This window comes from Quercus robur, chromosome 7 (assembly GCF_932294415.1).
Source record: "Quercus robur chromosome 7, dhQueRobu3.1, whole genome shotgun sequence".
Taxonomy (NCBI): Eukaryota; Viridiplantae; Streptophyta; class Magnoliopsida; order Fagales; family Fagaceae; genus Quercus; species Quercus robur.
This window is the reverse complement of record NC_065540.1, coordinates 41,102,313-41,116,868: the sequence shown is the minus strand read 5'-3', so window position 1 is coordinate 41,116,868 and position 14,556 is coordinate 41,102,313. Positions and strand designations below refer to the sequence as shown.

The following is a 14,556-nucleotide window of genomic DNA, read 5'->3' as shown; positions in this document are numbered from 1 at the left end:
TTTTTTAATCTTGTTTTTCCCCGTCTCCGCTGTTCCCTTTCTTCTTCTGCTGTCAATCTACTTTTGAATACTTCTTTTTCTTTTTCTTTTTCTTTTTCTTTCTTGGAGAATGAATGCTTCTTTTTCAGATTGTACATCATCCCATTAAATATTTCCTAGCCTATTATATACGTCCTAGAAACTCTCACTGTTTTTAGATCTACCCAGAGGAATGCTGAAATGGTTCACTCAACTAATGAATGCTGCCACCTAAGCAAGTTTGTGAGTCAACTTCCTAATCAAAACAAAAATAAAAACAAAAACAAAAAAACGAAAAAAAAAAAAAAAAAGAAAAAAAAAAACCACTAAATGATGTCATACTTGCATAGATAACAATATTTATACCCTTGCAGTAGACCTAATAATTTTTCAGGCACAATGCTAAAAAGCTTGTCATTGTTCTATTTTTTTTCAGTTGAGTCACTATAAATTCTATTTGGCCTTTTCTTTTTCTTTTTTTAAAGTTATTATTTGCCTATTTGTTAAAAGTTGATTTATATATAACCTGAGAAAATAAAAGAAAAAGATGTAGCCAAACAAAGTGTACTGGAACTTCTCGTTTAGATGATACCCTTTATTGCAATTAGTGTGTAACTACATGCATATGCACGATACAATTAAAAACAATTACAATTATATGGTTCAAATTATACCTTTATATATATATATATATATGTATATGTATATATATAAGAGGTTTAAATTATATGTGGTGTTAGCTTACATTTTTTTCAAGCCATACATTTTTAACGTATGTAATGGTTTCTTATTATATATATATATATATATATATATATATATTTTTTTTTTAGAATTTAATTTATTTTAAACTCTTCGGTTTTTGCACCCAATAATTCACTTACCACAAAAATTAGAAACTTCGATAGACACATAATGAAAAATTAAACTCCAATTGAAATCTAATTTAGAATCTAATTAGATTTGGATTCTTTTGATTTTTACACTCAATAATTCACTTAGTACAAAATTAAAAATTAAATAGGACACGTAGAATTGAGAATCCAATGAAAATCTAATTGGATTTTCTCTAAGTTTTAGCTATTAATATATACGTAGATGGTAAACGTTAAAATATATATATATATATATATATATATATATATATATTGCAATTGTAGATTTACTGGTCACTAGTTACTAAATGCTATCTTGTGTGTAAGGACGCAATTTGAATCCTAAGCCTAAATAATAAAAGGATTTAGGCCCAAAGAGTCCAATACAATGAATTTGTAGAGAGTGGGTTGGAAAACTAGATTCTAATGAGTTGAGTAGCAATTGTAATAGATCCAGATGACAATAAAGTAAAAGTAAACTTGATTTATCTAAAGAAAATGGGCATCGGCACAGTCCAAGGAGATCAGTTTTTGTATATATTACATGAAGTTGGATACAAATACAGTTTTAATTGCTACAGTATTTCTTTCTTAATTCTCCGATCCTTTTCTCTTAGAACCTCCCTTCTATTTTATACTATCTTCCCCTTTCCTCTCTACCCTTCACGTGCAGATCAGATTGTTGGTGTTAATCCTTATCCCATCAACACCTTCCTAAAGTTTTTGGGTAGTAGTTGTAAGGCTGAAAACTATTATTCAAGTATCACTTCTTCATTAATGCGGCTAGAGAATTAGCTGTAGAGCATTGAATAGCAGCTTTCCCTTAGATATTTTGTAGCTTTCTTCTGTCTCGTTCCTTCCTAATACTTATCCTCATTCATGAAATGATCCGGAACGTTACTCTTGATGGCAGACCACACCCTCCAATCTCAGCTTTGCCCAGCTAAGGAAGCATTCCTCCTCAGACCGCCCGCTTGGATGATCATGATCAGACTTCACCTCTTCACTTACTAACACGGACTATTAGGAAAGTGTTTACCCCTCCTCGAACTACTTAATGTTCTTGAATTGGGCCCTTGACCCAATATATTCATAGATATGTACTCCTAGGCCTATCACCCCTACATTGTGCAATTGAAAGAGATAGATCATAGATGAGATGGTGCATTTCAAAATAAATCCTAACCACAACTCCTTGAGATACAAGTCATCAATATCTTTGAGTTCTAGACTTTCACATTTTACAAGAATTTCATTCGCCATTCAAAATTGAATCAATAGAGCACTCCTAAATATAATGAAAACAAAATAATATGCAAAACCATTATTCAAGTGAGAAGACAATTGATTATAATTAAGGCTCATGGGAAATTAAAATTTACAAATTTCGATTAATTATCTTTCTTTTATGAGAGAATCAACTAATTATCCAATAACTGCCATTATCAATAGGATTTATCTTTCGCATATTATTACATCATTTTCTTTAAGTGTCAACCAATGAAATTTGACACATAATTAATTAAAATTAATTCTTTTAATAAATTCCAAGACAGGAACTTTTTTTTTTTTTTTAAGAAATACCAAGACAAGAACCTTGTAGCTCAAAACTAGTAAAAATTAATTAAGCATAATCACATAAATTAGGGTCTAGTTTAAACAAAACAATACTCTCTCATGCCCTTATATGGGAATGACGAAAAATATCTCGTCTAGCTTAGCCATCACTCTACTCTATGTCGGTTTTTGCCTTCTCCTCCTCCTCTTTGGCATTACGTATGTGTGTGTGTATATATATATATATATATATAAATTATTTGATTTTACCTATTATATTAATTATATTTTTTATTTATACATATTTATCATATTTCAAAACATGTGTTTCTTTCCCTTTTTGCAAGGATTTGTTTTTCAAAATAACCAAATCCCTCAAACAATTTCATTAATTAGCAAGATTTTGAAACTATTTAGGAATCTAACAAATCGAGTTTGTTAGACTCGATTTTGCTCTTTGAAATCGACTTTGTTAGACTCGTTTTCTATCATTGAAATTGAGTCCGTAGAAATCGATTTCCTTTAAATTGAAATCGAGCCTTACAAACTCGATTTCAGTACTCTCTCAGCAAGAACAACTCTTCTTCTCCAACAATCAAAACTCTTCTTCTCCAACAAATCCAAGCAAACCCAAAGAGACCCATAACAAAATCAACAAACCCACCTGATCAATGTCGTTATTGCGGCTCGGATGTTGACTCAGAACTCAAAGTCGGAGTTGGCAGGTCTTGGCGGTATTGTGTTTGGAACGGCGTGGTGGTTCATCTACGCCGGTGTGGTGCTTCCTTGTCCTCTTCGCTGGAGCTCGTAATGTGGGTTTGGATGGGTTGAGGTTCAGTGAAGAAGAAGCTCGGACTTCGCAGTGTGGAACAGTTTTGGTGAGAAACTATATCGAGCTTGTAAGGCTCGATTTCACTTTAAGGAACTCGAGCTCCATAGGCTCGAGTTCCATGCTTCGCAAAACACATAAAACAAGTCTCTTAGACTCGAGTTGCTATAGTGAACTCGAGTCTATCACACTCGAGTTGTTAGTTTCCTAAATAGCTTGGAAACGGTGCTAACTAATAAAATTGTTTCAAAATGAGTGTTATTTTGAAAAAAAAAAAAAAAAAATCCCTATTTGCAATCTCAAATGTCATTCTTTCCTCTCTTTTTTTCCGTATCTTTATTTCATATTTATTGGTAGCTTCGGTTTGGAGCCACCACATTAAAGCATCTCCAACAAGCTCTCTAAATCCAAAATTTGGAAAGTAAACCCATAAAAACTTGCTCCAACAATCTCTCTAATTCACTGTTCATTAGCAAAAAATTTGCTAATGAACAATAGCTTACTTGGTTTGATGACCTACTGTTCATTAGCAAAAGAATTAATGGGAATAAAAATTTCAACACACCCATTAAAATATTCAATTTTTACTCAACAATCATAATGGCTACAACTCAACCATTCCAGATCTATGCTCTCTCAAACATCTCTAAACCCAATCACAATCAAAATACAAACTCAAATCACAATCTTAAAACTAATCAAATTAGAACAAAAAATGAAAAAAAGAAAAAGAAAAAAAAGAAAAAGAAAAAGTAAATCTGACCTATTTGAGCTGCTGTGGGGAGGAGGACTAGTGGTGGTGGAGAGGATGAGTTATCCACCGGCGATCTCTGTTTGTGAGAGAAAGAGAGAGCTCTGGTATTCTCTCTAGTTTGGATGAAGTGGTAAGAGAGAGAGAGAGAGCTCTAGTATGTTCTGGAGTTTGGAGGAAGTGGTAGAGAAAAAAGAGGAAAGAATGAATAAAAAAAGAAAAGAGCAAAGGAACACATGTGGAGGACAAAAATGAGGAAAAAAGAAAAAAGAAATAAAGAAATAAAGAATAAGAAATTAAAATTAAGAAACGCTATTATAATATTTTCACAATTAATTTTATGTGATAGGTTGTTATTGGCTATTATTGGTGAGAAAAAAATAATTTTAGTAGTGACTGGTGAGGTCAAATTAGAAATAGTAACAACTTATCATATAAGATTTATTGTGAAAGTATTGTGCAAAATATTGTGAATGTAACATTTTTAGTTAATTTTTTTTAGAATAATTTATAGTTAAAATTAGATGACCTACAACTCACTATATCATTACCACAAGTGCTTCAGAAGATTTGTTAAAAAACATATCATTAGGAAAAATTTAAAAATATTAGCATTGGGAGATTTTAAAAATATGTTTTTGGGTTTATGAAAAAATATAGTCATTTGAAATAAATGAACATTGCAAGATGTAGCCTCAATTTGAATTGAAATGAAAAATAAAAATTATAGACATTATTATATTTTTTGATATTATACATGGACCCTACTGCAAAAAACGCGGTGAATCGAAACAGACCCGTTGCAGTGAATCGAAACTTTCTTGTTGTAGTGGATCGAAACTTTCTCAAGAGAAAGAAAGAGGGCTCTGGCATGTTCCGGAGTTTGGAGGAAGTAGTAGGAAAAAAAGAGAGAAAAAGAAGGTAATGACTATTTTTTTAGTATTTGGTCCATGACTAGCTTTTAAGAGCCCATCTAATCTACCTTATTCAAACCGAACACAAACCGAAATATCTCGAAATATCTCTCTCATCAGTCATCGCTCATTTCCTTCGAAAAACAACCGATGATGTCTGAGCTGAGGAGAAAGCTAGATTTGTCGTACGAGAGTCTCCCCGACGACGTGGTATTCGACATCCTGACTCGGCTGCCGGTGAAATCCTTAATCCGATTCAGGTGCGTTTCCAAATCATGGTACGCTACGATTACCAGCCGCATATTTATCACCAGGCACCTCAACTTCAATCTCAACCTCAAATTATCATCCAAAAACAACCACAATGGTTATCTTCTATGTAAGTCTGACAATGAATTGTGTACCTTGGTTTACAATAGCGACCGCACACTGACTGAGGTTTCTAGGTTTCAAATCCCCTTGTGGGGTGCCAACATGGTTGACTATTGTAATGGGATTTTCTTCCTTTATAGCTATGTTAATCCTACAATTTATTTGTGGAACCCAAGCATTCAAATGTTTAAAACCATCGATGCTACGCGATTCAGACCATTCACTATGGACTATTTTGATAGCGTTGTCTTTGGATTTGCCTATCTTGCTGAAATCAGCGATTTCAAGATTCTCAGAATTGTGTCTTATAAAGGGTTTGATGAAGAAAAAGCACCCCCGGCTGAGGCCGAGGTTTACACATTGAGTACTGATTCGTGGAGAACAGTTGAAATATTGGTGGAGTCTGTGCCCAATATTAGATATATTCTTGCTGTACAACCTAACTCCTGTTTGTTTTTCAATGGAGCTCTGCATTTTATAGCGTGTACTTTGGGCAACGACGATAATAGTTTCATTCTGTCCTTTGATGTCAATGATGAGATTTTTCGAGACATAAAACTGCCCGAGGATTACTTAGATGGATTAGGTCCAAATTCTGACCACCACGTTCACCAACTTGTGGTGTTCAAGGGATCGTTGGCTTTGATTGTTATTGGTCCAGACGATGATGTAGATGAAGATGAAGATGATGAAGAAGAAGAAGATGATGATGATGAACCAGATACTTCGAATATATGCCTCATATGGGTGATGAGAGAGTATGGTGTGGTTGAGTCTTGGACAAAAACAAATGTACTGTTTGATTGGATTATTAAGCTCTTTGGCTGCACTAACAGTGGTGAATTTCTAGTCCAAATGTTTGACAGAAGGCTCGTTTCATTAGACACTGAGAATCTGAAAGTGAACCATCTTGGAATTCAAATTCCTTTCTGGTTGTATTACACAGCTGATCTTATGGAGAGCTTGGTTTTACTTGATCAGGTAAAAAATCCATCTGAATATCATGATTAGTTTGTGTTAAAAATTAGTAAAGTGAAGTTTTTAGCAAACTGAAAATCTTTGTGAAGTTCATATTGACAAGTTTTTTGTGGCATGGCATCATATATGCACTTTGAGTATTAAATGATGCTCTTATTATTTTGGTTTTTTTAACAATTGTTAAATTGCTTTAAAATGGTAGTATTAGCTGAAAATCATGAAATTATTGATATATACTAGTATGATATAAGCCAGTTGGGGTCGTGAGATAGTTGGTAGGTGAGCTTATTGACATAGGTAATATGTATATGCTTGAATCCTCTTCAATTTTGTATACAGAAGAAGTGAAATTCAAATTTTCTCCTGAATACTATTATTTCTTAATGAATATATACTTTTTCATGCTTTTAACACTATTAGGTTTATAAATCTGATAAAATATATGCTTTTTTTGATTTGTGTACTATCCAATGATTGTTGTTAGTATGCAGCTCTGTGCAGAGAAAATGTGAAGCAATTCAAATATCTATTTAGAACTTATTAGTCATTTGATAAGCAGTTCTAGTTTTTTATCCATTTGCAGTTAGTGCAAAAACAGCCAATTGGAAATGAATAGTCATCTTTCTAATCCTCCAATCTAGTATATATGATATTTGCAAACGCAAGTGATTGAGTCAATCTTTTCTGGCTCAGTTTCAATGTTTAAGATACTAATAATCTGATGGATTCTCTCCTTTGTAACATTTTTTTCCGGATTGAATGATTTAGTATTTTAGTTGCTTAATTTTTTATTGCTGGCATAAGAATTTGGATAGACCTTTTTCACCTCAAGTTTGGCTGCTTATACATCTATCGAAAAGAAAAAGAGATGTGGCTGCTTATACCAACTAATGAACCTTTTGAGGTGATAGTCTTTTATGGTGTCATATGAAAGCTGCTGAAGAAATTTCCTCTTATGTTAGTTGTATTATGTAGTCCCTAACAATTGAAGACATGAAAGTGTGGAAACTGCTAAAAGTACCACCAATTTTACTACAAAAAATTTGCAAACTGGGGTGGCAATTACTGTGATTGGTACCACATCAACGTCATGATAAATAAATTTCTTAATTTTTGTTGTGTGTTTTAAAAGTTGACACATTTGTAACATTACTCTCAAAATATTGTTGACATAGAAAACTAAATTTTTCCAACCAGAATGGAGAGTGTTCCTCAGGAGCTTATGGCTATTATTTATTTAACTTATGAGTATTGTCTCAGGAGTAAGGATTGCCATGCACATTATTGGCATGACAATGTCATTGTCAAGTGCTTATTGCTGATCAATCATAACCGTATTTCATGATCATCCTAGTGACAAACAAGTAAATCAACAAGATGTCTCCAAAATTTGATTGATTAGCAAACTGTTGAATGTATCCAATCAGCCTTGGTGGTATCCTAATTTTGACCCGGAGCAGGGGGAAAAAATGAAAAGAGAAAATTGCACTTACTTGTGCAGTCCAACCTTATTTGCTAAAACATAAGCAGTTCTCAATTGTGAGTCACATGGGTTCTCAGGATATTGTGGTGTATCTCTACATTTAATATGTCATGTTTTAATGCTTTTTGTCTCTTTTGCAGTGCTGATATGGAACCTGAAAGAAATCCTGGAGCAGCTACTGGCACACCAAATTGCTATAGCATCTGGTTTTTCCCAAAGTGCCAGCTTCTTCCACTAGGTACCCATCTTCTCATCTCTCCCTATATAAGTGATCCCTCCACTGCTCCAAAACAACTTGCTTCATCAAGCACGTATCCTTCTTAGACCAGTTTTATTTGCTACACAAAGTTCACAAATCTGTGCTTCCAATTTCAAGAGCAAAGAACAGTCTTGTGAAGGGTAGAAGACGAGTTCAACAAGAAGAGCTATTGCAGCAGACAGTTGCAGTTGTGGAAGCCACGAAGGACCAGGGGATCTGTGCGTGGAATTTTATCATGAGATTAGCACAGCAACATTCTTAGAGCCATTGGAAGCCATTTCAACTTCTACAACGGTTTCAACCAAATTGAGAGATGATAAAATGAAGCAGTTGGAGTAAATGAGAAAAGTCATGTACTTGAGTTGTTGGGGTCCTAATTGAAGACATTAGTCAGCTGAATAAGGTGACCATACAAGTGAGCCTGTGAATTCTGATGGAACTTCGTTTAGTGCAGGAAGACTTCAAAATTAAAACGTACGGGAGATTTTGTACATGGTTTATTGGTAGGAACTGTCAGGCTGAGCTAAGCAGGCATAGATATATGTTTGCTGGGCATACTTAGAACCATCAGAAGCTGTTTTCAACTTCTACAATGGTTTCAACCAAATTGAGAGATGATAAAATGAAGCAGTTGGAGTAAATGAGGAAAGTCATGTAGTACTGGAGTTGTTGGGGGTCCTAATTGAAGACAGTAGTCAGCTGAATAAGGTGACCATACAAGTGAGCCTGTGAATTCTGATGGAACTTCGTTTAGTGCAGGAAGACTTCAAAATTAACACGTACAGGAGATTTTGTACATGGTTTATTAGTAGGAACTGTCAGGCTGAGCTAAGCAGGCATAGATATATGTTTGCTAAGCATATGTGCTTGTAAGAGCTAGATCAGCTTAAGGTCTTTTGCCATTAGCAATTTAGCACTAGAAAAGAAGGCATGAATATTTGCTATTTGTACAAGATGCCTATGAAAGAGAAGTTACTATGAACGAAAAGCAAAGAATAAAAAGAAGATTGCAACATGCATTGAGAGTGAGCTGAATTTAGTTTTTCTACAGCCATGGTGTTTGACCGGATTTGGAGAGTAAGGAATTAAGTGTGTTTGAGAGAAAAAAGATAATATAGACCAAGTCATGACAGGTCTAAGCAGCACTTTCTTGAAAGACCTGCAGTTGCTGGACCCCAGAGAAGCGAGCAAAAGTTCCTGTTAAAGGGTACCATGATGCAGCAGTTTGCTCAAACCCCTCAATCTTGGCTATGGTCGCAACTCACCAGGACTCATAGAGGTTAGGTGTTAAGTGCGGAGGTAACTATTTCATACTTAGTAGACACGGAGGTGGTAGAAAGTGAGGCTATGTGGAGGGCAATTGGCCTAGTAACAGCCAACAAGCATGGAATTGCCCAATATAATCCCTGAAGGCGATTCGAAACTCTGCCTAGATGTGATTGTGTCCAAAGGAAAAGAGGCAAGTTGGAAGATCGTGCGATTCAATCCAAGACATTCAGTTGTTGGCAATGTCTTTTGAAAGGTGCTTGTTCAACTGGATTCCAAGAGAAGCAAATGTAGCAGCTAATGAACTAGGAGCCCGTGCTTATTCCTTTTCTCAGCTTCTTTTTTCCGGGTTATTGTTTCTGAAGCCCAGAATAGTTTTGTTTTGTAAATCTCGTATTTTGTCTTCAATGAAATTGATCTTTGTACAGAAAACAATAATAATAATAATAAAATGCATAGAGAGACTCATATCAGATTAAGCTTGACTGCTTGAGATTCATTACATTGCTTTGCATCACTATGAGAACCTGCGATTCGTACTAAGATAATTGCACAGGTGGGCTTTACACAAATACTGGAATAATTCTGTGTTTGACAATTATACTAACTCAAGTGCAGCAAGTATACATTAACTGGTTCATTGCTCAATAAATTAGCATTTTAGTATATAATTGGTTCATTGCTCCTACCATGATACTTTCTGGAGCACTAGAAATTCTTAGTATTTGAAAACTGTTGAATGCATCATTGATAATCATCTTTTCCAATTAGCCTTTTTGACCGAGGCTAAATTAATTAATTATTAAATCATATCCTGCAATCGAATGAGTTTTGGCTCATAAAATAGTTTTCCCTCCTCACAAGAATGGGTGACAAGCAAGATTTTCGTTGAAGTAACAAACTAAACTTTGAGATTTCCAAATGTAATAAATTAAACATTAGACCATTAAAGGGTAGCAAGATTTTCGTTTAAGTAACAAACTAAACTTTGAGATTTCCAAATGTAATAAATTAAACATTAGACCATTAAAGGGTAGCATTATTTTTTGGCTGAATAAACATCATTTCTTTTTAGAAACAATAGTTTTCCCTCGCCCATCTCTTTTTAGAAACAATAGCTGGGGGACAAGAGATGGGAACAGCCCTTGATCGATTCCATAAAGCAGCCCAGAGGGCTAAGAGATGGGCGTGATAATTGCCCTCTCTTTTAACAAAAGAAAAAGATACATCATCAAAAAGATTTACACAATAAATAATATCTTTAAGGTGTAGCAATTAATGTTGGTAAGTTGTTTTTGGCTTATCAACATAAGGATATTCTATCATCAGGAGCAAACGCCATAAGTTGAAACTCTCTAAATATATATTACATGACCCAAACACTAACTCGATTAATTCAGTATTCATGTCAAAACCCATAAACCCCAATGCAACTCATTTATTAAGTGCGCATGGTTGGCTCAATACAATTTGAGGCCTAAGGCAAAAACTTTAAATGAGACTTTTTATATTTAAATATCACTTAAATTTATTTTTCAACAATTTAATTAATGACAGTGGTGTGTGTGTGTATGTATGTATGTCCATTGTTCTCATGTTTTAATATAACTAATTCACATGAGCAATGCTAGGAGTCTTACAAATTTTACTGCATAGGTTTTACAAACTGACTTGTATCATTTCCAAAATAAATTGATTCAAACATTAATTTATTATATTGTTTAAGAGGCACCAATCATATTCCTGCTACATCAAATCGTACATTTTTTTGTAGTAAAACTCTAGTATTCTCATGCACTTAATGGTGATTGTAAGGACTCAATTTGTAACGACCCCAAATTGGTTTATTAGGTTCGAACGTTAAAGGTCCAAACAATAAATTTGTAGAGAGTGAGCTAAAAAGCTAGGCCTTGGTCACCGAACAGTGGTTAGTCATGGTGTTCATGGTAATCGCACAAGGGTAAACCGCGCTTGTCCAAGAAGATCTCCTCCTCAACACGGCCTGGAAGGCTCTAGTTCTTGACCCTCGTCCCCCCCCCCCCTTTTTCCTGGATCGCTTCCTTCTCATTTTTATACTAACTTTTATTCTCCCTCCAACATCTACGTGTAGGTTCAACTTTCTAGGGCTGATACTTGTCCTATCAACCCATACCCAAAGTGGTTGGGAGTGGTTGTAAAAGTTGAAAAGCATTGCTCTGTCAGGTGCAGAGTACTTAATTGCAGTAATGGTAACCTTTCCCTTGTCCTTTGTCGCCACACTGTTCAGGGGTCCTTTCCCCATCAATGCGGAGGTGTTTAACTTTTCCATGCACCGTTCCTATACCGTACTCGCCTTTTCTCCTAGGAGCGCTCTGGGATGCCGAGGACAGAATCGTCCTCGGCTATATCTCTAGGTCATTTGGACTTTCGTTGTATGTCCTCGGCAATGTCTCTCCTCAGGTCGGACCTTGAGCCCTAATGTAAAGTGAGCCGGGATCACAAATTCTCTGGTCCCATAGTGATTTTGTTGGAATTACATTTATCTAATTTTTCTTTCATTTGGAAAAGATCTACTACAAATTTTACTACCAAAATCTTAAAAATTGATGTAGAAAAGAATATAATTGATGGCACTTCAACAACTACAAGAAAATATATAAGTATTTGAATCACTTATCTATATATAATAATAATAATAATAGGTAAAACTGAGAGAAACTCAAATTAGAATTCCAAATTAGAGTTACAATTTTGCGCCATGTGTCCTAAATTATTTATTCTCAAAGAGTTTTATTTTTTAATTTTAGAATCAAATGTGGGACTATATCATAAATATTCATCCAACTAAGTTATTAAATACAAAAACCAAAGAGACTAGAATAAATGAATCGTAAAAAAAAAAATGTATTTCACAATAAAAAAAAATGGACAATTTATATTTTATACCTAATAATATCCTTACAAAATTTTTTAAAGAGTTAACAAAATATAAAAATGACTATTAATCGTATTTCAATTATATACATAGGAATTATATTATGCATCTTATTTTATATCTTTAAGTGTATCTACGTATATGCATAGGGTTACAAGCTAATTGTACTTAGTGACACAACAATTTATAAGACCAATATAATAAAATTATGAATATTGCTAACATCAGTTAATTTTGTTTAGCCTTAGAAGTGAAGAAAAAACAAATGTGTAACTCACATTTTTTTTTTAAAATAAAAAATCACTTATTCACCCCTTTTGGAGTCTTTCTTTTAATAAAAAAATCACTTGTAAGCACAATGATGTGATAAAACCTAAGTTACACACTTAATAAATAATTCTTGTTGGATTGACAAAAACACGAATCATTTCAACTTGCTTAATAAATATGTTGCATTAGGTTTATACAAATACGACCCTTTCAAACACATAAAATAATATGACAAAAATGTTGAACATATTTTATTTATTTGTAAGCACATAAAAAATATATTAGTTATAGACAATTAAATACTGCACAAATCAATGTCATAATAACACTAATAATTAAATTACTAATAGCATATTTGAGGGGAACAGACCCAATTATGTCTAACGAGCCTAAGCTTGTAAGCCAAAGGCCCAACGAAAAATGCCCTATAAAGAGAGCCTAATCGATTCGAGTAGAGCGGGCCCAACCCTGAAGAACCCTGGAGACATGCAAGGGACCAAGGAGGAAAGAAATAAAGGCCTGATTACCAAGGACCTTAAAAGGAACCATCTGAGGGCCAACTACTCCTTGATGAATCTTTGAGGATCCCTTTATCCTCAGTTGCATGTCAAGAACCCTCCCAGCTTCAAGATGATAGGCAAATGACCATATGGATGGAAGAACAAATAAGTCTAGAGGCCTAAAGAAGAAAACGTCTAAGTTAAGCAATCATTCCCTCTACATTAAATGCAATCCACCCACTAACATTGATGCATTTATTGTTGAATGACCATAAAAACAATGCCCATCACCTTGTCTTCCACTCATTTTTACCTCAAAAGAAAGGGGAAGTAGAAGATGAGACAAGCATCTTCCCCATGTGATATCCACCCTACAGGTGGACGGTAGGGGAGGAACCTCATTTGTATAAATAAGGACAAATCACCCCATTAGCAGGGGATCTAGAATTCTTCAAAAAGAAAAGTTTTGAGTGCTGAGTGTAAAAATCAAGTGAGTAAAAGAAGTTGTAGTAGTCATGTCCATCCTTAAGGGTTTCGAGGACATATTTATCAATTAGATATTAACTACTGTCATCATTTCTATTGTGTATTCATTCTTAATCTTTTTGGAGTTGTCTTTTGCTTGATTAAATTCTTGACCCATATATACTAAATTAATTGTGACGGTTATTTAAGCAATTATTCTTAAAAGATATTTTTTGACCAAAAAGTATTTTATTTTACTCAATGGCGTTCCACCAAGATTTAGAAATACAATATAGTCTATGAAAGATAAACTAAAATGAAAATTTTCTATATTTTGGTAAACATTAAAATTCATTTAGCTACTCAATTCTATATGTAACAATAATATTTGTGTTACATAAAAATGACATTTATTTGTATATGCTAAATGAATTCAGGTCAAGACTAGTAATTTTATCTTGATAGAACAAGTTCATTTTGGATTGATTGTGAGTCAAACAAGTCAACACAAAATTGACTAATTTATTAATTGAGTCAAAACAGCTCAAATCCCCTGGAGACATTTCCATTTATATCAAACATTAACCCACAACAAAGCAAGTTAAGCTCAATTCATGCTTGCGAGTTGTGTATGAATATTTTCACACTTAATTAAGATTTAATTTGTTCCCCAAAAATAAATAAATTTGGTTGAATGATGGGAGAAGTAACTAGAGTCCAACCAATTGTTTTGAACATTTAATATTGCACTTTTACTTTATAAGTAAGACTTATTATAATATTTAGATACTATTCTTAAGATTTTGCCATATAAATTTTTTCTCATTAAATGAAAGCGTATTTTTTAGTTAAATAGTCATATTTCTAAATCTTAAAATGAAAACTTGGTTTTCGTTTGGATTGTGTGTTTGTGTTTATAAGTTTGCGTTTTCTGGTTTCCTTTTTTTTTTTTCCTTCACGCATTTTAGGAAGTAATGCGATTATTGTTCATGAACAGTAACCACAAAAGTTGACTTTGACTTTTTCACAGTAAATAGTATACTTGTGCATTATTTATAGACCCACAAATTTTACTTTTCAACAACTTTTTTATTAAAAATAGATT

The 14,556-nt window shown here is 33.8% G+C and overlaps 1 protein-coding gene across 11 annotated transcripts in view; it reads left to right on the top strand.

The window, feature by feature from the left end:
• The first annotated feature begins 4,922 nt into the window (after positions 1-4,922).
• Positions 4,923-14,556, top strand: part of LOC126693456 (F-box protein At3g07870-like) — a 157,807-nt gene continuing 148,173 nt past the window's right edge. For 7 of the 11 annotated variants that reach the window (XR_007645360.1, XR_007645361.1, XR_007645362.1 and 4 more), the window contains exon 1: positions 4,923-6,297. Coding sequence is in view for 2 of the 11 variants with exons in the window: in XM_050389436.1 (XP_050245393.1) it covers positions 5,095-6,297 (1,203 nt within the window). In the remaining 9 variants the exon portion in view is untranslated. Of the gene's footprint in view, positions 6,298-7,554; positions 7,834-7,917; positions 9,776-14,556 lie in introns of those variants that run through there. The other 4 variants (XR_007645367.1, XR_007645366.1, XR_007645368.1 and 1 more) reach the window with 4 other exon arrangements.